Raw genomic sequence first — 24544 nt, 5'->3', positions numbered from 1 at the left:
CTCCTGGGGACTTCTTTTCAACTTACAGTTTGTTGGGTCCTATCTCATACTGAGTTAGAATCTTTAGTGGAATGGGCCCTGAAATAAAAATCAACATCTTTAAGACTTAACCACTGATTCTCAGGTTTAACAATCGCTAATCTAAATTATATCATGTATTTCCTAAGAGCTCAGTAAGTACTCATTGATGAATAGGAATTAGGAGTCCTGTTGGTGAACTCATAGTTGAATAGGTGACATCGTCATGTCAGTTTTGCTGACAGGGCCTTTGCTGAGGCGGAGGCCATAGTAAGGAGATCAGCTTGACTGTAACAGGGATGTGGAGACGACTATGAGATTTGGCCGAATAGCTAAGACACATCTAAATCATTGTAGGCATTGAAATGTCTGACGGTTTAATATTTATGGCCTCTGTGCATTTTTTCTCAGGGTTCAGGTAAAACCTAGGCATCAGTAGTGATGAACAACACTTACAAAACATGCGTGTGTTTATACGCTACTATATATATATAGTATATATATATATATATATATATACTATATATATATATACTATATATAACTTGAAGAGAAACTCTGAGATGGGTGTTCTTCTGAGCCTCCGTGAAAAAGTGTAGGATTGAAGAACTCTCTCTACCCAGTCAAGGGAATTCGTTAAGGAGAAAGTTCGTTGGGTATGTCTTATTCTGAAATTAAAAAAAAAAATACACAGTCGATAATATAAGCGTACCCTGTATGGAGAGCTGATGTTTGATGTTAAGAGAGGAAGCTCGTCGGAGAGCAAGAACTTACGGGAGGCATTTTTACTGGAGAATTTCGTTTTGGGAATATCCTTCCGTTTGTGACTCCCACAAAGAACATGCTTTCCCTTCATTATTTTTCCGCCTTACTGTAGTTGTGAATACCATGTGGCAAAAAGTCTCAGTTGCTCTATGTTCACTTAATGGTATGTTTTATAATATCATTCCGGGTGTTACTGATTTTATTGGAGCATATATGCATGGATTTCCATTGACAGTATTTGCTGTGGAAAACCCTGTGTGCCCCTTAGCTATTTTTTAGGACAGTGCAGAAATAGTGTCTGAGATCAAGAACTCCTTTCTATCACTAGTATTTTGTAATTTTGCATGACAGAATGCCTTTTACTTTTGGGATCACATTGACCTACTTCCCTTTCTCCCTTCTTTCTTTCCTTAACTAGTCAATTCCTGTCTATGGTTGTATCATACCTTTCTTAGAAGGTATAAAAAATTGTTACCTAGAATGTATATTTAAATGTGTTTCTTATTTTCACAAATCACCAATCACCATAGGCTTATAAGCGTGTAATCATTATTATGGAGTTGCAGAACATGTTCATGAAAAAAAGACTGTTTACTATAGGCCTACATTTTGATTTTAAAAAGTTATAGCGAACAAATGCTCCTAAAGAAATAGTCCCATTCATAGTTTTAAAATCTTCATTTTTATAACACTCCTTATGGACCTTTTCTCCCCCTCCCGTGTGAATTTACAACTCAGTCTTTGGCGTGGTAAACCTTAAAGTGCATGAGGTTTATTTTAATAGCAGAATTTACTTTTTGTTTGTCTAATATTAAAGATAATTTTGCCTATTATTCATGACAGGCTATACACCTTTTACATAGCTGAAAACTTGTAGCCTCATTTATGAGACGGAAAACAAAAACTTTTGAGGTGATTTTTAGAGCCATTAATCCATTAGTGTCCCGGGATTTGCAGAAATGTGTCCAATGAAACAGTGACTGGGAACACGGAATATGCAGTATGATGAGTTCCCTTAACACTAACTAGAACTTTCCTGCCGAACTCCCCAGATGCCACTTGAAACTTTTTTTACCCTTTGTCATCCTAATACTCATTATAATAGCTCTCATTAATTGGTACATTTCCCGATGGGTTAATTTGCAGATACCAACCATGCCGTCCTTTTGCTAACTCACTAATGCAAATTGATATTTATAGACTTCAAAATTGAAAACAAAAAAAGCTCCATAACGAAAAAAGACGAAACTTTGTTAAGTTGTTGTTGTTGTTGTTTTTGTTGTTATTTTGAGCTGAGAGATTAAGATACAGAGAGATTTTGTGAGAGAAGCAAACCAGCCAAAAAAATCCACAAAAACTACTGTAGGCTAATAAACTGATGTGAAAATTTCTCAATTTACAGCACTTGACAGGTGCTAAAAGAAAAGCATCTTTAATTTTAATGTGTTGTTAGGACCTCTTTAGAGAGACTGTACAAGTTATTAACAAGGTCCTCTGAGACAGGAGACGGGTAATTAACAAGACCTATGGAGATATAGTTTAGGTAATTAACGAGCTCTTAGGCACTGGACACAGGATAACACAGCGAGTCCAATAGTTAAAGAGAACAAGTTGTTATGATATGATCAAATACAAGCTATAGTATATAAGTCCCCTTGAGATTTCTGATAGGAAAGTATTAAGATTATATTCTAGTGACCCCAGTGCACCAAATTTTGTAAATCAATATGTAAATTTTAATTTTTAAGATAGAATTTGAGAGGATTATTTCTTTGTAAGACCAACAAGCAGGGAAGCTTGCTACATATAGATTAATAATCTTTGTTAATCGCCATTAATGAACCTGTGCATTATGAGAACAATACATTGGAAAGACACAAATGATATGATTCTAATTGTTTTAGACATTTGCTGTTCTGTTTAGTCTTTACCTGTCTCCTGTCGGCTAAAATTGTCTATTCCAAATTGACCTTGCTTTCCTCATTCCCTTTAAAGCTCTCAGGATCAAGGCCAGAAAGGCAACTGTTTTTCACCAGTGTAGCTTTTATATAATATTCACAGGTCCCTCCAGTCATGCTCTTACGGTACTTTCTAGAGATTCCCAATTTCAGACATTTGGTGTGTTTTTTTTCCTGCATAAATTTGAAATTGTTGGGGTATGCATCGATTTTTGGTTCAGAAGACTCCCACAATCAGCAGACCTTTATTATAAACATGTTATACTCTGAAGATTAAGAATAAAAAGAAAGCCCTTGCAGGTCTCCTGATTCTTTCCATTGCCTCCTCAGGGTGACTAATCCAGGCCTTCCAGATGATTTACTCTAAATTTCAGATCTGAGAATCAAATGGTATTTTCATTTGCGTTATTTCTGGATACTTACTATATACAGGAAACTCAGAGGTTATCAAGGTATAAATCCTGCTCTTAGAGTTCATAGAAGCAGGCATGTACGTATTAGGTCTCAATTCCATGCTAAGGACTGGACATTGTATAGGCACTGGGGAACCGTGAAAGATATTTAACTTAGGTTGTGATAGGATCAGAGTAATTATCTTAGGGACTTGGGGGACTGGAGCTTGGGGGACTCTGGTGGGGACATGAATGGGAAGGGGGAGAAAAGCTAGTTAGAAAGTTAGAACGATTGTGGGGGCGAGAGTTGGTGGAGATTACTTGGCAGTGAGGTTGGGAAAGAAAGGAACATCTTGGAGATGTTACTTTTGTATGCAGAGGTCTGGATGGTGGGGGGTTGGTAAAGCAGAAGAAACAAGGATCATTCCAATGGTGTGTCTTTCATCAGTGTCTTAAATTTGTTGAAACACAAGTTACAATGGTTCACCTTACGAATTTTCAGGTTTGTGATGGTGGTAAAGCGATACGCATTCAGTAGAAACCATACTTCGGAATTTTGAGATTTGCTCTTTTCCTGGGCCTATGAAATGCTGTAGGATCCTCCCTCATGAGGCTGGACAGCGGCAGCCACCACAGCTTGCGGTCAGCCACTCGGTTACGAGGTCAGACAACTTAACAACCACTCTGTACCCATACAGCCATCCTGGTTTTCATTCTCAGTATAGTAGTCAATAAGTTACATGAGATATTCACCACTTTATGATAAAATAGGCTTCATGTTAGATGATGTCGCCCAACTGTAGGCTCATGTAAGTGTTCTGAGCCCATTTAAGATAGGCTAGGCTAAGCAATGATGTTTGGTAGGTTTGGATTATTAAATGCGTTTTCAACTTATGGTATTTTCAATTTATGATGAGTTTATTGGGCCATGACACCATTGTAAGTCAAGGAAGATCTATATTACAACAATGTCAGACCTATTTTTGAATCAAAGTTGGCATTTTAGTCTTAATGGAGAGGTTCAAGTTTTGGGTTTTTTTTTAATGAGTTGCTATTTTGTTTATTTTAGAACTTTATTTTAGAAATTGAAATCACGTGTTCTGAGTTATTGAAGACAAGGAAATTAGTATCAGCACAGTAATAACAGTTCTTGAGATTTTGTGAATACTGAAACACACTTGGCTTCTTTGAACACAACAATGCAGATTTCTGTAATTGCTTATGGATTTAATGCATTTAAAGCGTGTTCACCTTAGCACTGTAATGACTGCATGTACTTCTCTCCAGCGGTTTTGAGTTTACCAAATCGTGTCCTTGTTGGAACCCTTTTGTTTGTTTCTTTCAAGAGAATAACTTCTGTTTCTTTCATACTTAGCCCTGACTTCTGCATACACTACTTGTCCAGGCCCCAGCTTCTATGTTTAGAACATTTTCTTTTGCACCACTATGACTAATGACCTCACCCGTGGCTACTTCTTGCCATAACAGTAAAGCTCTGACTTTTGAAATACAGGTACTGTTTTTATATTTTAATATATGGTAGGAGTGTTAACCTGTGGCCAGGTTGTTTTAAATGGCTGCCGATGATAGAAAATAAAGCAACTACTCTGATTACGAAACAATTTCCTTTTTATACATTTAGCTACTTTCTAAGAATATTAGGATCCAGATATTTGACATTTGTCTCCTTGAACTTATATTTTAAGAACAAATTATTGTTCTTGGATTTGATGTGTTAAATATAATACAATACTACTATATAACATAATACAAACATTAACAGGTGATATATAGATATTGTATGTTAAATATAATATGTCATACATCAGATAAAAATGTGTGTATTTTATGTATTTATTTTAATCTTAGAAACCTTTCTGACAAAAGTGCTAATACCACTTAAATAGCAATTACATGAGTCAACTTGGCCTGGAGTAAACGTAATTCACCAGTTTTTAAAAATTGTTTTAACAGACATGCATATGAGCTCTACTAGGGCTAAGGGTGGGTGGCTTGAAGATAGAAGTCAGAGTGGACTAAAGTCCTAGTAGCCACGCAAACTAGGGACAGGGATATGTAAGCAGTGACCCATAATCCAGGCAGAATGAACTGTGTGTTGTTGCACACGGAGTTCACTATAGAAAAAAGGTAGACGAGCACTTGGCTAGAAATTGGGAAATGCTTCCTCAAGGAAGAGGCCTTTGAGCTTAACCTTGGCCATCAAAGATGATTTTGTAAGTTGGGGAATGAGTGGAGAGACAGTTATTTTAGTAACTAGCAAGAAAACTCATTGAAAAAAAATGCGAGACACATTTTGAAAGGATATTTTATAAATAGTGACTGTATACTGTTAACTTCATTAGCTCTTTACTAACTACTTGGTAATTCTGCCGTTTCTTTTTTTAGTTGGAGTCTTGGAGCTATACTCTATGTCTGTCATTCCCTGCCCGGTAGGTTCCTGAGGAAGTACGTTTGCTACTTCAGGGGACCAAGGAGCCAATTAGCCAGGGCCCTGCAGCAGCCCTGCGTTAAATAAAAGGACCTCTTTGTTGTGGATCCTGGAGGGGGAAAGGCGGTGGGGGGGGGGGGGGGGGGTGTTCAGGTTCATCACGTGTTTGATGCCTAGAGGTAAACAGTATATTTGTTTCATATAGATTTTTTTTTCCATTTTCAAAGAAATTAAGTGCCCTGCATTAATGAAAAATGGGAATCATACTGCACATAATTTAATATTTGTTTCGGAACGTATTATTTGATTACCTTCTTCCACTCAAAGATCTTGCCGGGTAACATGAAAATATAAATACGGTAATAGTAGAATATTCTGAAGAGAATTTAGGAGAGGTACTAAGAGTTCAGATTTAGGCCTCAGGTCTGGATTGAGACCTGTATGGTCTTATTTAAAGCCTTTCTAAGCCTCATGTTTTTCAGCTGTAAAATGGAATAACCAGCTTGGTAACCTTGGAGTCGTAGAAGAGATTGAATAATGTAGGTGCACGTGAAGTGCTTACGGTTGTTTGCCACAGGGTGACCCGGAAAGTGGGGGCATCTTCCACGGCATCCACAGAATATGTAATAATCGCTTTAAATAAGTTACATTATTTCCAAGTAATAATGTATTCTCAACTTAAACCTTAAAGTCGAATTTAGGGGCTCATGTTTCTCATTGATGGAGGATATACTTTTGGCAGAAAACAAGAAACTTGATAGTTTTTCTAGTTTCTTTCAAGATGTATGTTCCATAATAATCTTTGATAAACTAAATCACATTAAGTAAAATATTCTCCGTATTAAGTAGAAAATGTATTACTTTGCAAGGCAAAAGTATTATAATCAATATTGCTATGAGACCTTGCGTTCAGAAATTCTTGCATAGCTCTAATAAGGATAGGGTAAATATCTAAGCTTTGGCTTTACCTTAAATCATGGTGAATATTTTCTAAACTCATGTGGCTGAGCTTGGATTAAATTGTTAAAGAAGGCAGTTCAGACTATCAAAATAAGAAGGATAAATGCTGGGGCGCCTAGGTGGCTCAGACGGTTGGGCGTCCGACTTCTTGGGCTCAGGTCATGATCTCGCGGTTTGTGAGTTCGAGCCTCATGTCAGGCTCAGTGCTGACAGCTTGGAGCCTGGAGCCTGCTTGGAATTCTGTGTCTCCCTCTTTCTCTGCCCCTCCCCCACTCACACTCCGTCTCTCTCTCTCTCCTTCAAAAATAAATAAACATTAAAAAAAATTTTTTTTAAAAAGAAAGATAAATGCTGCCTACAGAAAACTCCTCAGAACATTCCAGAGTGCCCTTTGGGAAAAGGGTCGCTGCCTTAGGAAATTCACACAGGCACTAGTGTATCCCTTCTAACCAGATTTGGAGGTGGGCTCTTTCATTCTTTGCTGGGGAAAGCGTCCTATATTCTATTTTTCACCAAGAAGATAAGATTGTGCTTGAGTGGTTTCTCCACTCAAGGTTCTTTAATATGCCTGAAGTAATATTAGTTGATGTGTTTAATGTTCTATCATTCTGGTTTTAAAAAATATTCCTCACATAAGAGAAAAAATACATATAACCAAAATTTAAGGTATTTTTCTATTGTCATCAGTTTATTTTATGCAATAATAGGGATGGGTAGGGTCTTATAATGCCATCTTTTTGTGCCTTTTATCTTTAGACTATAAGACAGTATGCATTAGGGTGATATCCTAAAAAAAGATGTTCGTTTTAGAACTAACCGGACGCTTCACCTACTGAGCCACCCAGGCGCCCCTATGACAATTCTGTCAATACTGTGAAACAAGGATGCATAAGGCAGTGTCTCTGTCTTTAGGATCATTGGCAGGTAGATACAAGATACGTAATTAATTGTGCTAATTGGTGGTACAGTTAGTAAGTGCTCAGAGAGCTAAAAATGACAGGAGATTAAATGGGTGAGGTCAGGCAGCCTAGGCATCATGGAAACGGTAGAATTGTCAGAGCCTCAAAGGATGGATCTCTGAAGAGAGAGGAAAGTGCTGTTTTGAATGGAGGTTAGAATGAGACCAGTAAATGAGTTAAAAGTTAGTGTTTTAAGTGGCTATCAGGGACCTAGCCTACCTGAAACTATTAAGGTTGGAGGTAGCCGTGGAGATAGGACCTTGTTAATGGGAACGTAGAATATCAGAATGAAGAATTTGCACCTAATGCTATAATAAGTGTAAAGATTTTTTTGGCATATGAGCGATGTGAAAGGAAAACAATTGTGGGGAAGACCAGAGAACAGCGACATGGCTACTGCATGTATGATATGGGCCGGAACAGGAAGAGACACTCAGGAAATCAGAGAATGATGCCAGTGAAGCCACGTTTCTAAGTTCAGTTTTTAAATTCGGATAGAAACCGTTGGCAGTGAAAAGTAATTTTATTTATATCGCTTGTAGGAGCAAGAATATGAGGAAGTTACTGTGGCGTCAGAAGCTTGCAAATGGGACAAGGTACACCCTTTAAATCAGTGGATTCCTGTGTTTAAAATGTTCGTCGTGAGGTGCTGAGGTGGCTCAGTTGGTTGAGTGTCCTACTCTTAATTTCGGCTCAGGTCATGATCACAGTCGTGAGACCCAGCCCGCTATGGGCTCCTCAGTGAGCACGGAGACTGCTTGGGATTCTCTCCCTCTTCTCTCTCTCTCTCTCTCTCTCTCTCTCTCTCTCTCAATCTCTCACCCCCTCCCCTCTTTCCCTTTCCCTCTCCCTCTCCCCGTCTCTGCCCCTCTCCCCCGATTATGTGCCCACATTCTCTCTCTCTCAAAAAAAATAATAAAATGTTCTTAGTTTTTTTTACTATTAATAATAAAGAACCATTTTAATAATGAAGAACCATTCAGAAAAAGCTGGCTGAGGGATACAGTATAATGTATAATTTCCAATAAAAATAATTATATTTACCGACTTTTGGAGTGTCTAGGGAGTATATTTTTACACAAGACAATATATTTTCCAGCAAAATTTTATAATTTCGTAGCCCTGTGAAATCAGTTCTTGATCACCCGGAAAGGTTCAGGGCTGGCCTTCTCAGCTGAGGGTGTAGAGTGGCCAGAAATCTCCCAGTTGCCCCAGCAGCTCTGCTTCCAGGGAGTATGCACAGGAGTCTGGGGTGCAGATCACCTAATGGAAGGGCCCTGGTAAGTCTGGCTGCCTGGGGCGTCCCTCCTTGAAGGCTCAGCAAAGATGACTGGGGTTGGGGAAGCTGCTGCTTTCTGGCCAGGGGCCTAATTGCAGGGTGTTCTTGAACCTCTGAGGCCTCCCTGGTGACCAGAGGGCTCCATTGACTTCCTCTCCGCAACTTGACTTTGTCCCAGGTACAGAGCCAGCTTGGTACTCTTGGCCCAGAGTATTGTGTGCTCTCTGGCCTTCTTTGCTTAGGCCAAAGGGACCCAGGGCCAACTTGTCACCCCTTCCCCTCCCTCCAGGGAGGAGTTTCCTTTCCCCAGGTCCTCAGCCTCTCACAAGAAAAGGCTGATCAAGGGTGCTGGGTTGGCCTTGATCGTACAAGCCATAGGGCTTAGGTTTGGAAATTTGTGAATGGTTTGACCTACTGTATTTAAAATAATTATTTCATTTCTTCATCAGGAGAAAATGGCAAGTTAAATTGGATTGAATATGATATTCTTGATGAAATGTACCTTAATTTCATAGATCTCTTAAGTCCTCAAATTTTAGGACATCTTCAGCAATATATTCATTACTATTCATGATTGGAAAGCAGCTTGCTCTGAATTTGCTGTCCATGATCTCCTGGTGTCATTGACCACAGGTTTTAATTGTCTTGCCTGTGAGATCTCATGAAAGACATCCTGTGAGAATATTAATAAGTAAATTACAGTTAATCCCCGTAGACATTTACGTATTAGGTTTTGTTTTGCCATTCAGGTATTCAGTGTGTGTGCCCAGTCCCAGGAGAGATAATGTAGTATTTTAATCTAAAATATCATTAATTTGATTTGGAGCTAACTTTTTCTTTCCTAAAAAGAAGGAAAAAAAAAATATTGCGTTCCACCTTGCCTCTGAAGCCCTCTCGAAATATGCTAAAGGTTGTGTTTACTAGTGGAATCTCTCTTTGGATACTTTATTTTTTAGGACTTTTGTAAAGAGGATCATTAACGTTTCTTTAAACTCCTTTAACATTGAACCTCTACGGAATCAGTGTTTTCTGGATTTGCCAGAAAAATCTCAAATTAATCTGTATTGTGGCCAAATACTCAAACTGGTAGACCTGATTGGTAAACTGGATAGATTCGCTAGTTGAACTGATTTTATTATAGGCCACCGATTTGAAACTTAGGTCAATTCATATTAGCAGTGTATAAGCCTCAGGATAATTCTTCCTATCTTAAAAAGAACTGAAAGACATTCCATTAATATGCCGTCAGGTCTAGGTATAATTAATTAATCTTTGTTACTCAGACAAATGATTTCCTCTGCTCTTTGGGGACTTGAAATCTTGTTGTTAAAATTTGTATTGGCCTACCATTGATTTCCTTGGTCAAGTATTAGCCCAGTTCCTAGACATTGTTATTAAGCACTGGCTGTTGTCAACATCTATTTGTTAAGCATCTGCCATGCTCTAGGCACTGGGTCAGATGCCAGGACTGAAAAGATTAACAGAGTGTCATTTCTTTCTTCAAGTAAGTTCTAGCAGAAGGGGCGGGGAATCCAGGAATTAGATCGATTCCCAAAAGGCAAACTTAAAATACAAATTGTTTATTTTTTTAGAGCAGTTTTAGGTCACAGCAAAATTGAGCAGAAGGTACAGAGATTTCCCATATGTGTCCTACCCCCACACATGTGTAGCCTCTGCCATTATCAACATCACCCACTAAGGTGGTACCGTTGTTAACATCGATGGGCTTACAATGACACATCGTAACTCTACAGAGTCCATAGTTTAGGGTTCACTTGCGGTGATGTACATTCTGTGGGTTTGGGCAAATATATGATGACACGTGTCCACCTTTATAGTATGATACAGAGTGTTTTCACAGCTCTGAAAGTCCCTGGGCTCTGCCTGTTGATCTCTTCCTCCCCCCAGACCCTGAAAACCACTGATCTTTTTACCGCCTCTGTCGTTTTTTACCTTTTCCCGAATGTCTTATAGTTTAGCCTTTTCAGATTGGCTTCTTTCACTTAGTAATATGCACGTCATGTCTTTTTTTCATGGCTTGATAGGGCATTTCTTTTTTGGCACTGGATAGTATTCCACTGTCTGTGGTACCACAGTTTATCCATTCACCTACCGAAGAACGTTTTGCTTCCAAGCTTTGGCAGTTATGAATCAAGCTTCTGTGTGCAGGGTTTTGTGTGGACCTAATTTTTGACGCCTTTGGGTAAATGCCATGGAGTGCTCTTGCTGGGTCGTATTGTAAGAGTATGTTTAGTGTTGTAAGAAACCACCAACTATCTTCCAAAGCGGCTGTACCATTTTGCATTCCCACCAGCAATAAACGAGAGTTCCTGGTGCTCCCCGTCTTCATGGGCCTTTGGTGTTGTCAGTATTCTAGACTTTGGCCGTTCTTACAGGTGTGGCATGGTGTCTCGTTGTTCTAATTTGCATTTCCCTGATGACACAGGATGTAGAGCATCGTTTCATATGTTAATGTCCTCTGCATCCCTTCTTTGGTGAAGTTGTCTGTTGAGATGTGGGGCCCATTTTCCGATGGGTTTGTTTGTTTTCTTACTGTTGGGTTTGGAGAGTCCTTTGCATATTTTGGATAACAGTCCTTTATCAGATGTCTTTTGCCAACATCGTCTCCCAGCCTGTGGCTTGGCTTGTCATCCTCTTTAATGCCTTTCACGGAGCAGAAATTTTTAATGAAGTTCAGCTTATCTGTTCTTTCTTTCATGGATCATGCCTTCGGTGTTGTATCTGAAAAGTTATTACCATACCCAAGGTCATCTGGATTTCCTCCTGGGTTATCTTCTAGGAGTTTTATAGCTTTGTGTTTTACATTTAGGCCTGTGATCAATGTTGAGTTAATTTTTATGAAGGTTGTAAGATCCGTGTCTAGGTTGACATACCTTATATTTGAAACCAGCCCTCTGTGAGCTCACAGTTCAGAACACCTGTGCGGGAGAAGCGGGGTTCATGGCCCCAGAGGTCGGGCGGCGGAGCTTGGCTGCTTTTCTTTGAATCCTGACTCTTCGACTTAGTAACTCTGTTCCCTTGAGTCAACTTCTTAGCTTCTCTGTGCCGCTTTCCTCTTCTGTAAACGGAAACAACACAGCACATCACAAGGATTAAGTGAGTCAACATGTCAAGGGCTCTGCAAGTTGCCCGGTACCACAGTTAAGGTCAATAAAATACCAGTTGTTGGGGCGCCTGGGGGGCTCGGTCGGTTAAGCGTCCGACTCTTGATTTCGGCTCAGGTCACGATCTCACAGGTCGTGAGTCGGACTCGGTGCTGACAGTGTGGAGCCTGCTTGGGATTCTCTCTTCTCTCCCTCTCTCTCTGCCCCTACCCCATGCGTGCTTGCTCTCTCTCTCAAAACAAATAGACGTTAAAAAAAATTTTTTTTTAAGTATCCGTTGTCGTAAGGCTCACCTTATCCTTTGCCCTTGCTTCACTGTAAATGGGGCATTTTTTCTTTTCCTCTTTTCAGATTCATTAAAAGTGTTAACACGTCACGTGTAGTTCTTAGGATATACTCCTCTCCCAACTACATTTGCCACCGAGGAGGAGCCCTGGGGGTCTAGTCCCTACTCTTACAGTTAATCAAGAAGATCGACAGGATAGTGTCCTTTGAAAATGCTGTCAGAAGTTCTTCTGTGATGGTTTAAAGTTCTTCTTCTTTCCCATCCTCACTCAGTAAGGAATTGAATGGTGTTTGAGAAAAGTGACTCCATTATTACCCCCCTCCTTTCCTTCTTTGCCCCCCCCCCCTTCCAGCCAGGTGGGTCACCTACCTCCTGGATTTTGCAGGTGACTTGAATTCACTTACTAGATACACAGTGAGTCAGGTGGTAGGCCAAAATGGATTTAGCTTTATAATTTCAGCAGTAATGGGGGTTGGAAAGAGATATTATGGAAGACGTAATAATACCTGTTTTTAAACGCCTTCAAAAGTGCTTCAAGCATTGTTACATGACTTTTCACTGAAAGATTTAAAATCCTAGAACCAGGAATTTACACAGTTTGCATTGTCTTATGCTAACAAGACAGTTAATCAGTTTTCATAGATCTTTGCTCTTCTCTGGGTTTTTGTTGTTGTTGTCGTCGTTTCTTTTTCTTGACAAGCCCTGTATATACATTTTTGCTCTTGATAGTGTCTGCCCTTTCATAGATACTCTTGCTCCCAAGGTTGGTATTTGGTAGAGAAAATGAAGGACAGAGAAGAAAATGATCACTGCCAGATGCTTAGTGATTTGTGTGGTGATCGGTTTGATCACTTTGTAAAGATTGGTAGACTTCTCTGGCCTGTCTATGGCAGGCTAGTCTCTAGTAGACATTTTAGGACAGTTTCAAGTTCTCACCAATTTACTTATTTCCTTACTCAGTATTTATTTTACCTTCAAAATAAATTAGTAAGTGATGTTATGAAAGAGATACTAATGGCTCCTTGAAATCTGTTCGAGCACTACTAATTTCAAAATTGTCAAGAGTTTACCAATTCTTTAAAATGGGGGAAATATCACAAGGTGAAAAATGAGCTTTTACGTAAGAACGCTAGAATGTTAAGGTAAAATACTTCCTTGGCTTAAAATCTTTTTGAAAACGGGAATTCAAAATGTTTTCATCAGCTTAAAATTTGCTTTAAAGTTCTTTATTTATCACCCCCAAATTCCTTCCGTTTTGATTTCTAACATTAAGTTTGTTTTAATCGTAAGTTGAAATTCGTATAGACATTTTCAGTAGGAGCATGTCTAAGTTTATCCTATACCTGGTTAAAAACACCATTTTCCCTAACCTGTCAACAGCTTAGTTGAGCAGTCAGACTGTATTATTCGGTATCTTGTCTGACAGGAGGACAGCAGTCCAAAGAGAAAGATAACACAAATTGGTGCCACACTTCAATAAATAGAGACATTTTATTTTTCACCAAGCTGATTCAATCCAGTTCAGTTAACTCTTTTTCCCCCTGAAGGACAGATCAAAAAAAGGCAGCCGTGAATGACTGACTTTGTCATGTGTTTGACACGTCAGTGTGTGAAAATAAAGCCGGCCACAGGGGAGGGGCTGTGCCTTTGGATTTCAGGACAATGCCCCGTGCAAGAGCCCTGTCCCTCCGCTCTGTGCTGTGGGCCGCTGGACAGTCCCAGCCCTCAGCCAGAGTGGGGAACCTGGGGACGGCCGGCATTGTTGCGCACGACCCCCTTTTCCCTTCCAGCCTGCGACCGTTGTGATGTAATCATCCCTAAGAACTCTCGGGCATTTTTCAGACTGCCACGGTTTCACTTTAGTTCCATAGGCTAAAGCTATTGGTTATTACGTGGTGGTGGTGTCGTGATTTGGGTAACACGTGTGTCCTAAAGGTCTCCTTCCTAAAAATCTGTGTTACAATAATTACACCACCAGTATTTCTCAGTTCAGTAATTTCTTCTTGAGATGCAGAATGAAATATCTATCAGCATAATAATGTTTATGATACTTGTACGGTCATAATTATTTCTTGTAATGCTGTCATTATACCATGGGACATGAATTGTCTAAGTGGCATTTATGAAGGAAGATTTAAATTGTCAAAACCCTGCCTGTTGCTCCACAGATCAGGTCTAGGAGCCCCATCTTCTGCACCCAAAGCCTTCAGGGACTGCTTACCCTTCCCCCCCTCCTCCCCCCTCCCCCACCCCCCCCCCCCCCCCCCCCCCCCCCCCCAGCGCAGCCCTGCGTTCCAGTCTCTTCAGTGTCCTGCCAAGGCACCGCTGTCGCCCAGCCCCAGGCCCCACGGTGTCTGTCTTCAGAGCCCTCTCTCTCTGCCAAACCCATCCTTCACTTGATCTGGAATCCTGCTTTTCCCTTGACTTTGGCCTTGCTCAGCTAATTGCTGTGGTGGGACATCTCCTTCCTCCCTGTGGTCGAAAGCTTGGACTCTCGAGGGCGTGCTCCCCACCTCCCCAGCCACAGCTCTGCCGTGTGCCCACTCAAAGGGAGGTGGTGTTTCTTTTCTGGGTAATCCACGCGTCCTGCCTGTTCCGGGCCTCAGCCGTGCCGCCGGTGCCCAGTGAGCAGAGAGCAGGGCTCGGGCTCTGTGTCACAGTGAAGAGGACAGGTTCGAGGGCCAGATACCCCACCCCGCCCCGCCTCTCTTACCAGCCGTGGGACCACACTCAAGTTACCTAACCTGTCTGCGACTCGTTTCCTTATTCTGAAAGTGAAAGTCATACCCACCTTGAGGGTTGTAAAGATTAAATGGGCTAATTTTGGTCAGGTGCTTAGAATCGGATCTGGCACAGTCCAAGTGCTGGGTAGATGTTTACTCAGTAATTTGCCGAACACGTCCTGTGGGTCACTCTGCTGGGTGTTGTCCATGTTGCTAACTCTTCGTCTTTCCGGGAGTCTCTGTGCAGGTGCGTCCGCAGCCCCCATTTTACAGACGACGCACCGTTAAGTGACTTGCTCAGGGTCACACGGCAAGATTAGGGCAGAATCAGGATTTGCGTTGACGCCACTTGGCTCCGGGGCCCTCGGTCACTCCTCTCCTTTAACCACCGAGGCGTGCTGCAGCCCCGACTGTAAATCGTGTTGTCCTTGAGACTCAGTGGGACGGAGGGAAACCGCAAGCTGGATGTGTCTCTTGTCCTCTTCGGGACAGCGGTGTGCTGTGAGGCGACGGCCGGAAGGGAGTCATCCCACTGGTCTGCCGTGGGCCGCCTTGGACTGAAAAATGGGCAGGACGGGAACCGCACGTGTTAGCTGCTCCCACGGCACCCCCGGCCTAGCCGTGCCGTACGATAACGGATTTTATTTTTGGTATTTTCTCTTAAGCCACTCTTTTGTCAGGCTCTTGCGGCTTTGCTGGCACCACTGACTCTAGTCTGGAACCATACAGAACACCACAAAGACAGGGAAGGAGAGAGTGGCTCAGCCGCGTCAGCCTGCTGACGGCGTGTTCGTTTGTAGGTATTTAAAACGTGTGTTAATGTGCTCTGCCGTGGCACCCGGCTCTACTGAAATACCACATTTATCCACAGGGATTCTATAGAGAAGGTCAGCAATCAGTTCTGGAAGCTTGCACTCCAGATCTCAGTCCTAGCCGATGAAACGTCGGGTTTGTGAGTTATTCTCCCGTGCAGGTATGTGCACAGAGGCCCTGCAGATTGACCGCTTGGGCCGTGCACCTGCAGCGATAGGGATTTTCCAGACACCGCATCCAGCTGAGACTTTTCGTGCACACCGCCAAAAGTTTTAAAAGTGAATTTCTTCAAAGGATTCCAATTATTTGGCTGATAAAGCACAGATAATGAAAAAAAAAATGTTATACTTTACAGTTAAGTCTTTTTGTTGGGGTGAGGGGGGATAAAAAGGTTCCGAGGACAGTAATGCTTTGTCGAGGCTCTAATGTCCAATACTCTTAAGTGCCGGGTCAGAGTTAAACTTGAATGGCAATGATGAAATATTTACTCATCAGATGGCTTTGAAGTTCAGCCTCTTTTTGGTCACAGCCCCTTCCTAATGGACATGTTTCAAAGAAGAAAATCATTATAGCATTCAGCTGTGACGTTCTCTTACTCTCCGCATGGAAGAAAAACATTTTGTTTGGGTCCATTTGGGTATTTAAATTTTGAAGGCCAGTTGCTTGGAAATCACATTAATGACGGAAATCGTTCATACAACTCTGACTCCGTTCTCATTGAGAGGATAGTGTATAAAAGTTAATTTTTCTAATACCTGTATAATGTTTTTAAAAGATTGCTTTAACTCATGTATTCTCCAGTCTTTCCAACCTACATTTATTGAATTCTCCGTAGTTTATAGTACAAGGCTTGAGGTGAGTGCATGTATGTAAAATGAGTAAGTTATAAAATTCAGTTTTATAAACTCTCCTGCTAGGTAAAATCGCTTATGTTTAAAGATGTTTAGAAACTGTATCTATTTATATATAGTTCTTCAGTTCTGATAATAACTGGAGGGTTTTCCTTTAAAGTTTAAAATTATAGATACTTTAGGATGTTGAGTAAATACTGTTTTTCTTCTGCATCCTGGATTAGGTTTCATTCGTCCAAGTAAATTAGGACTTTAGAAATTGTTCTTGCAGTGTGGGTTAAAAACGTTATGTTTTTGTTTCCTCAACCACTGTGGACTGTGTGATACGCTTTTAACATGGATGTTTGTCTTTTGTTACTTAGTTTTCATATGAATCCAACAAGCAATGAGGACCTCAGGAAAATCCCGGTAAGTTGCCGAGGGGGGGTTAGTGCATCATCAGAAAAGAAACCACAAACTGACCTTCTGCCTGGCATACATTTTTGAAAAAAACCTTCATCCTGAACCCCTCAGTTACCTTTGGATTATAGCTTAATGTGGTCATCTGGGGAGAAAGAAGAAAAGCAAAATTCAAACTCAGTCTTTAACGTACGATAGGGCGTGACTTTATGGTGTGTAGAGATTCAAGCAGTATTAGAGATATAACTGAAGCCAATTTAGAATCTACACATTTTGTTTACAGACTTTTAAAATTAATGGGAAAGCTGTAGGTCAAGGTCAACATCACGGTTCTGAAATGAGAGCGTGGGGAGAAAGTGGACGATTTTTGTTGTTGTGACAAAGATCGAAGAAAGAATAAAACTGCCTGTTAACTTCCAACAATAGGAAAAGCATCTTGGCAAGAGATCGAGGTAACCGGGGGAGTCTTTGAAAGAACCTTTAGGACACTTACCTTCTTAGAACAAAACCAAATATATTAACAGGCTTGGAAGCGACCGTCTAAATGTAACTCACATTTTGCAAGGATCATTCAGATATCTTAACTTCATTTTATTGTGTTTGAAGTCCAGGTTTGGATCTCTGTTCAGAGTTCACTGCATCTTCGGTCGATTCTAAAAGCATTAAAATCTAGAGAGTAAGTTACTGTACAAAAATATGGGCACATGTTCTCGGTAGAAAACTGGATTCCCACTGAATAACAGAAATAGAGCCTTTATTCCAAGAGGCTGGTGGTTGCTGTTTGAACCATCTGTCCTTAATGTGTGTGATCCAGATGTATAATAAGAATTTTTTAAAGCAATAACATATCGCAATTTTCTATGATGTGATATGCCTAGAAGAAACTGGTGTGGTGTATAAACCGTTCTAAATGTAGTTATTTGTATTTAAAATTATAGAAAACATTATAGAAGCAGAGGACTCTGTACTGCATTTTTGCTGTTTTATGTAAATGATTTATAAGTTTTGATGTTTCATAAATACTCGAGTCTTTATAATATGGCAGTCTGGCGAGAAATGTCAGAATATATGAAGTCAGCCTTTGATCAGATAGTAAAATGAATTCTATCAGGCGGTTACTTAATCTCAAACAAAATGCAACATCAAAAAATCGATTTAATGTGCAGCTATTGTTTATTAAGTAACCTTAATTACAATTTCTGTGTGCTTGTAAATGTACTTTTCCCAATCTTGCGATTTATTGCCGTAGAAGCATCCTTAGAATTCTTTAAAGAAATATAAATGTGAAAATTGTTTTAGTTAAAGGATTTAAAGGTGATAAAAGAATCCTTGATGTGCGATTCTTTTTCTCTGGAATACTAACTCTTCTAAATGACAGTTGAAGGATTACTAGGTGTTGTTAATTTACCGCAGGATGCAATTAAGAGGAGAAAGCTCATCCTTCTCCGGATCGTTATTGAGGGAAAGCATCTGAACAATTCTTCTGTTGAAGATTATAAGATGTTTGAAGTAATTTACATTAAGTTCGCCAATAAGAGCCATCCCCCAAGTTATTTTTTCCCCTTCTGGGCCTAGTATTTTGTAATTAAGTTTGTACGTCTTCCATGCTGGTGCCAACACCTGTCTGTGAAAGCGCAGTGTTTAAACAGGAGCAGTAGCCAGTTGAAAGGGCAGCGCGAGCTCTTTAAGGCCTAATTAAGAACTGAAAGGGAGGTGAAGGCAGTCGGACAAAAGATGTGAAAGTAGCTGAGATGATATTCCCAGAGCAAAGTTCCTCATTAGAACAATAATGAGAAGATCAGAGAATGCCAAGCCTTCATCTTTCTGTCTCTTTCCCCTGGCCGCCTTGGATGGCAGTTAGTGCCCCACCAATATTTGGTTGCCAGGACAACCTCTCTTTAAATCTCCAGTTATTTTGAGTCCTGATAATTTGCTTTTGTTTAAATTTCAATATTGCAAAAAATATACATTTCCCGGTGTAAAAGGCTAGGCTACGTGTGAAGTAAAAATAGCTCCCTGGTAATTCTCAAAAGCCTTTCGTACAACTGTGCTACTTAAAATTCCGATTGGAAAACTTCACGTAAGGGTTCTGCTGTCCTTCACCCAATCCCCACTGTCTGATATCCGCGTATGGAAATTTTGAACCGAAGTTCCGTGGGGATGACAAAGGATGGGTCGTGAGAGGGGAAGAGAGAAGACAAATTTACGTTAAATTTCAATACGAGAAGACAGCTTAAAAACATATGTGCCGTCTGTACGGAGTGCTGAAGGAATAAATACTGAGTACCTGGGAGCCCTGCTGGGGTTATTTGAGTCTCCACCAGTTTGGAGGTTTCTCAGTTTTAGAAGTTCTTCTGAGAACAGTGTTAGAAATATCTTTTGGAAAAATAGTTAATTTTTATATTTGCCTGAGAGTTTTCCTCTTCAAGCAAAAGAACTTCTGTAACCAGCAAATAACTCCATTCCCTATTGTAGGTGTTAATATTAGTCTGTATTATTTTGTTGGGAATTGTATCGACGAACAGGAGGAGACATCTGTATGTATTAACCGAATAGGTCGGTCAGTGTGAGCGTCTGATGCCCAAAATTAGAAGGGTTAACTGGCTTTCAACTGTGGGATGAAACCTGGAACTAAGCACAAAACTGTTTTTAATTATTTTATATTCTTTTCCAGAATATAGTTTATAGTACATGTGTTTCTAAGATGTTTTCCTGCCTAGAAACTCAATGCAGAAATTTGGGGGGAAATTTTCACATAAAAGGACAAATGGAAAATTTATTGAGAAGGCCAGAAATGTATTTCCAGGAAATCTGTCTATATATAAGTATTAGATGGTCGGGAGGGGGGAAAAAAATAAGCCAAGTAGTGGCTTTTCTACGCCAGATTATGGCTTTAAAGCGTTGAGCGGTATTTATGGTAATTGTTTTGAGAGATTAAATTGTTAGATCGATTCATATCGTGGCTTTAATGTAAACTACACATGTCAAAATAAGGATTCTTTGACATGTTCTTCACCCTCATTGTCTTCACAGAAATGTTTAAAAACGATTTCCATTACATTATCTGATAGTCCTGGTGTGGCGTTGAATATAACCATCTGAATGATTTTCTAACTGTGTATCGTCACTTAATTAGTTTGGAGGAATCAGTTCATATATGTGTAATTTGATTAAGATTAGAGAGACTCAGGCTGACGCTGTTATTATGTTAAACTAAGAAAACACATAAAACAGTCAACTCGGCAGTAATGAACCCCATTTAGTGCAATTTCATGAACCCCTGCAGTTCGCACAAGAACTCTGTTTTTCGGTAAATGTTTTATTAGATAAATGAAGTCACATGAGTTGGATGTCGCTACTTTTTTCAAAATGGAGTTCAGAAAAAAATTGCTTTGTAGACCAGGAAATCTTAGAATTGAAAGGAACCGTGGCGAACATCTCATTTATCAGATAAGGGAAGTGAGGCCTAGGCCGGTATCTGTCTCAAATCTATGCAGAATTACTGAGGTTACAGTAAGAAAGTTTAGCTTATTTTTAAGACATTTTAAAAATATACTTACCTCAGTATTGAGTACTACTGTAGCTTATCTTTTCTTTAGAAATCTGCTTAATGTAATAAATGTTTAACAAGAATGTGGTTAGGAAATTACAAGTTTTATATCTCTAAACTGCTCGTGACCAGTTATGTAAGTTAGTAAACATGTGAGTCTGTGTGTGTGTGTGTGTGTGTGTGTGTGTGTGTAGTCGTCTTGTTACAAAAGATTGAGAGAGAAGAGAATAAAAAGTAAACCAACACTTCTCTCCAGAGTTGTTGTGAAGTAATATTCTTAAATGTTTTTAGGGACAAAGGTAATATGACTCATAAAGTTGTATCTGCTCCCAGTTTCTAGCGCTCAAATAAGTTGTTTTAAATATAATCTTATGGAATTGAAGCTCACTTTTCCGTTAGCATCCGCTCTGTCCTTTCTGCTAATCTGTTGGAGGCTTTTATTACTTGTCTTTAATGTTTCACTCAGTAGCTTTACAACTAAGCTCCTCCAAATGATCCTACCCACTGCTCCCATTTTAATTTTCCTAGCACTTCGCTTTAATCATACTCTGCCTCTGTGTAGAAACCTTCCATGGCTTCCTCACCATTGCAGTAAGTCTCAAAAGTCCTTAACAAGAGCATCCGGCATCCTTGACAGTCTGTCGGAACCTACCATTTCAGCCTCTCGGCCCTCTGTCCTGAACCTTATTTTCCAGCTGTTCTCCACGGATTACCTACTGTTGACCCTTATGCCTTGAATCACGTTTCCTCCTTTAAACGAGCAGAGCTCACTGCTTCAGATGCCCGTGGCGTTGGACCAGTTTTGGGTCCTGAATTTTTCCTTTATCCTTGAGAAGGGAGTGACTTTGATAACCTAAGCATCGAATGGGTATCTGTACTTCAGGTGTTTCTCCGGACAGCAAAGTCAAGGTGCCGGGGGGGGGGGGGAGGAGGGGATACAAAGTTACACTTTGACTTTCCTCGTGAGCACCAGACACATGTCAAATTAAAGTAGATCCTGAAAAAGGACTAAAGACAAATTTAACCCAGTGGAGAGAAAAAAAGAGTCAAAGGCCTTTCTGCATTTACCCAGCAGTCCCCGTTCTCTACCCTCCACTGGATAGATTAGATCAGTTAGTCCTTAAGAGCTAGACCCATTTCCTCAGTATTACAGGGGTTTTTTTTTCCTTAAAGCCAAATGGAAATGTTTTGAAAGAAAGTGATAAAAACCTTTTTTAAGTTGTTGATTAAGGACAGAACTGTGTAAAAAAGGCATAAAAGTTGTTACTTTATATTTGGACATATATATATATATATATATATATATATATATATATATATATAGCATATATACACATATACTATAATGAAAAATCTAAATACTACACACCATAGGTGACGTTCCAGTGCTGTTTTGATTAAATTTATGACAGATGTTTTTCTTTTAATATTAGAATGCTTTGTAATAAAGGTCAAATCCATGTCTTTTTCTGTTTTATTATTTTTGTGTAAAAAGGAACGTTCATCAATAGGATAAAGTTAGCAAAATAAGTAAATGAGTGAATGAGAGAACACAGACCCACTAATCCTAAGTGTTAGTTAACATGATTGTAGTTGAACTCTGAGTTTCCTAATAACCAGGGCAAAAGGGGAAATGAGTTATGTGCGTAGTAGTCCTAGGAGGAGGAAATAGACCAGTTACTGAGGGGAGAAAAAGCTTTGTTTGCCTCTAAATTAAAACAGGAATTACTCCCACGGGGCTTCTTACAAGGCTGCTCATTGGTTTAATTCTGAATGACTTGAACATTTTACAGCAAATTAGAGAAGCAGATTTGACACGGCTGCTTTTTGAAACCATCTTCAGTAAAAAGCCAAAGTCACAGCATTAAACCACAGTTCAGTAGAAGCAGTTCATGAGGGCTAAGCTATTGTGCAAATGTATAATTTTCCATAGCTACGTCGAGTTTTTCCAAGTCAAATCTTAGAGATCTTTAGTCTTTGTCTATTTTAATTATGTTTGTGGTAGAGCATTTTATCTCTTAATCCTAAATTGTGTGGTCAATTTCGTCTATTAGGACACTGTCCACAACGTAAGGAACCGTTCTAGAAAGATTTAGAATTACAATCGAGGCTTTGGTGTGTCCACCCTAGTTCTTGCCTCAGGACTGGCTAGCCACTCTGAACGTCACATTGGTTCTAGCCAAGGACACAGAAGAAACTTGATCGGGGTTTGAAAAACCAAAAGTTGAAGTTCCAAATAATTCTTACCTTGCCGTCCCCTCCCCCTGGCCATGCTCTGTCTACTGAAATGACCACCTTTCTCCTGTTCCAGGACAGCAACCCTTTTGATGCCACCGCAGGGTATCGTGGTCTGACCTACGAGGAGGTCCTACAGGAGCTGGTGAAGCACAAAGAGCTCCTCAGGAGGAAAGACACGCACATCCGGGAACTCGAGGACTACATCGACAACCTCCTCGTAAGGGTCATGGAGGAGACGCCCAGTATCCTCAGAGTGCCATACGAACCGTCCCGGAAAGCTGGCAAGTTCGCCAACAGTTAATAAGCCAGTCGTACTGTGCTTGCGTTCGGGGCAGGAAGAAAAGAGACAAAGGAAGAAGGAAATCTCGGTACTGCGAGAAACCACATGATCAGGCTTCGTTACATACTCGCCTTCATTGCGAAAAACTACGTTCCGTGTAAATACTAGCAGGGACTCTCAAGAGTGACCTGTGAAGTGAGCTAAATTATTTACACTTTGAAAGTGAAAAGGGGCCAGATTCTCCATGAATAAGCAGTTCCTTCGGCTTCACTTAGGTGCTGGTGTCGCCCACGAACCTGCCACAGGCCTAGGGGCAGCTTCGGAAGTACACGACTTGTGATTCCTCAGGAATAGATTTCTCCTCAAGCAGAATCGACGCCGTGGCCGGTTTCTCAGAAGTCGGTTTGTAGACACATTTAGCTGCAGGAATACCGTTCATTGTAAACACTCAAAAAAAAGTTCCTGTTTTATATGCATCCGTATGTGTACATGAATATATGTTCATGTATCTTTGTGTATAAAATACATGCATATACCTCATATATACATGTGTTTTTAAAACAGTTAAGAACAACTGGTTGCCTCTAAAATTAAGATACCAGTTTCTCAATGTGAAAATCTATGTGTGCTCTCTCGATGCAAAACAAAATCGTCATCGCTACCGTATCACGTACGGTTTGTTACCGGGAAGCTGCTTCAGGTCCCTCTTGACTTTGTGAACCTTGGTTTCACAGAGCTGCTCCCCTGTGTTATTCCGGTATCAGATGTTGCTCTTTTTCTGAAAGGAATGATCCAAAGTTTTGTGAGTTTTGTTTTTGTTTTTGTTTTTGTTTTGAAGCATGACCTATTTTAGGAAACTTGATTAGCTTCAGGAGAGTAACTTGTCTTCACGTTTGAGTTTCATTTAAGTCCAAGAGAAGCTAAGGTAGTCTGTTTTGTTGACATTCTGAATGCCTTTAGATCACTAGCCCGAAAGATATTAGGAAGTTAGATCTGAAAATCATTCTGAGGGAAAAAAGGAGGTGATCGTCTGATGCCTGATAACCCAAAGCAACGAGCAAATTCGAGGAATGAAGAATTAGGCTTAGTTTCAAGTTACGTAAATAATAGGACAGATGGTTGCATTTGGGTCTTGAACCAAAAGAAGAGTCACCGAAGGAAGAGTGAATCGTTGGAACAGACCTTCACTAGCGTGGCCCTGGACACAGTTCTACATCTGCCCTTAAGAATTGGTTTATCACAGAATTATATGTTGGCCCTTTTCTTAAGTCAGTTCCCCCCAAATGCCAATACTTCCGAGAATTATCTTGATATATTTGTACGAAATTAGCCTGAAATTTACAGTGGAAAACAGTGGTCTAAAAATATCGCTAATCATCTGCTTATTTTTTCCCGTAAAAATCTAAGATAAATTATGAAACACTGAATCTGTGTCTCCAGTTTTCAAAGGGAAAATTTGCTTGTCTCTGGAGACATCTATTCTGCAGTCTTTTAATGAA

At 40.2% G+C, this 24544-nt stretch overlaps 1 protein-coding gene across 1 annotated transcript in view; it reads left to right on the top strand.

Moving 5' to 3' along the window:
- Positions 1–23635, top strand: part of RAB11FIP2 (RAB11 family interacting protein 2) — a 36626-nt gene extending 12991 nt beyond the window's left edge. Inside the window, exons 4-5 of the mRNA XM_019459579.2 lie at positions 16941–16986; positions 22839–23635. Of these exons, the coding sequence (XP_019315124.2) occupies positions 16941–16986; positions 22839–23066 (274 nt within the window). The 3' untranslated portion in view covers positions 23067–23635. The remainder of the gene's footprint in view (positions 1–16940; positions 16987–22838) is intronic.
- Positions 23636–24544: the final 909 nt, after the last annotated feature.

Source organism: Panthera pardus, unplaced genomic scaffold (genome assembly GCF_024362965.1).
Source record: "Panthera pardus isolate Hobbes unplaced genomic scaffold, ASM2436296v1 HiC_scaffold_22, whole genome shotgun sequence".
Classification (NCBI taxonomy): domain Eukaryota; kingdom Metazoa; phylum Chordata; class Mammalia; order Carnivora; family Felidae; genus Panthera; species Panthera pardus.
The sequence above is the reverse complement of the archived record's forward strand: the minus strand, read 5'-3'. Positions and strand labels throughout refer to the sequence as shown.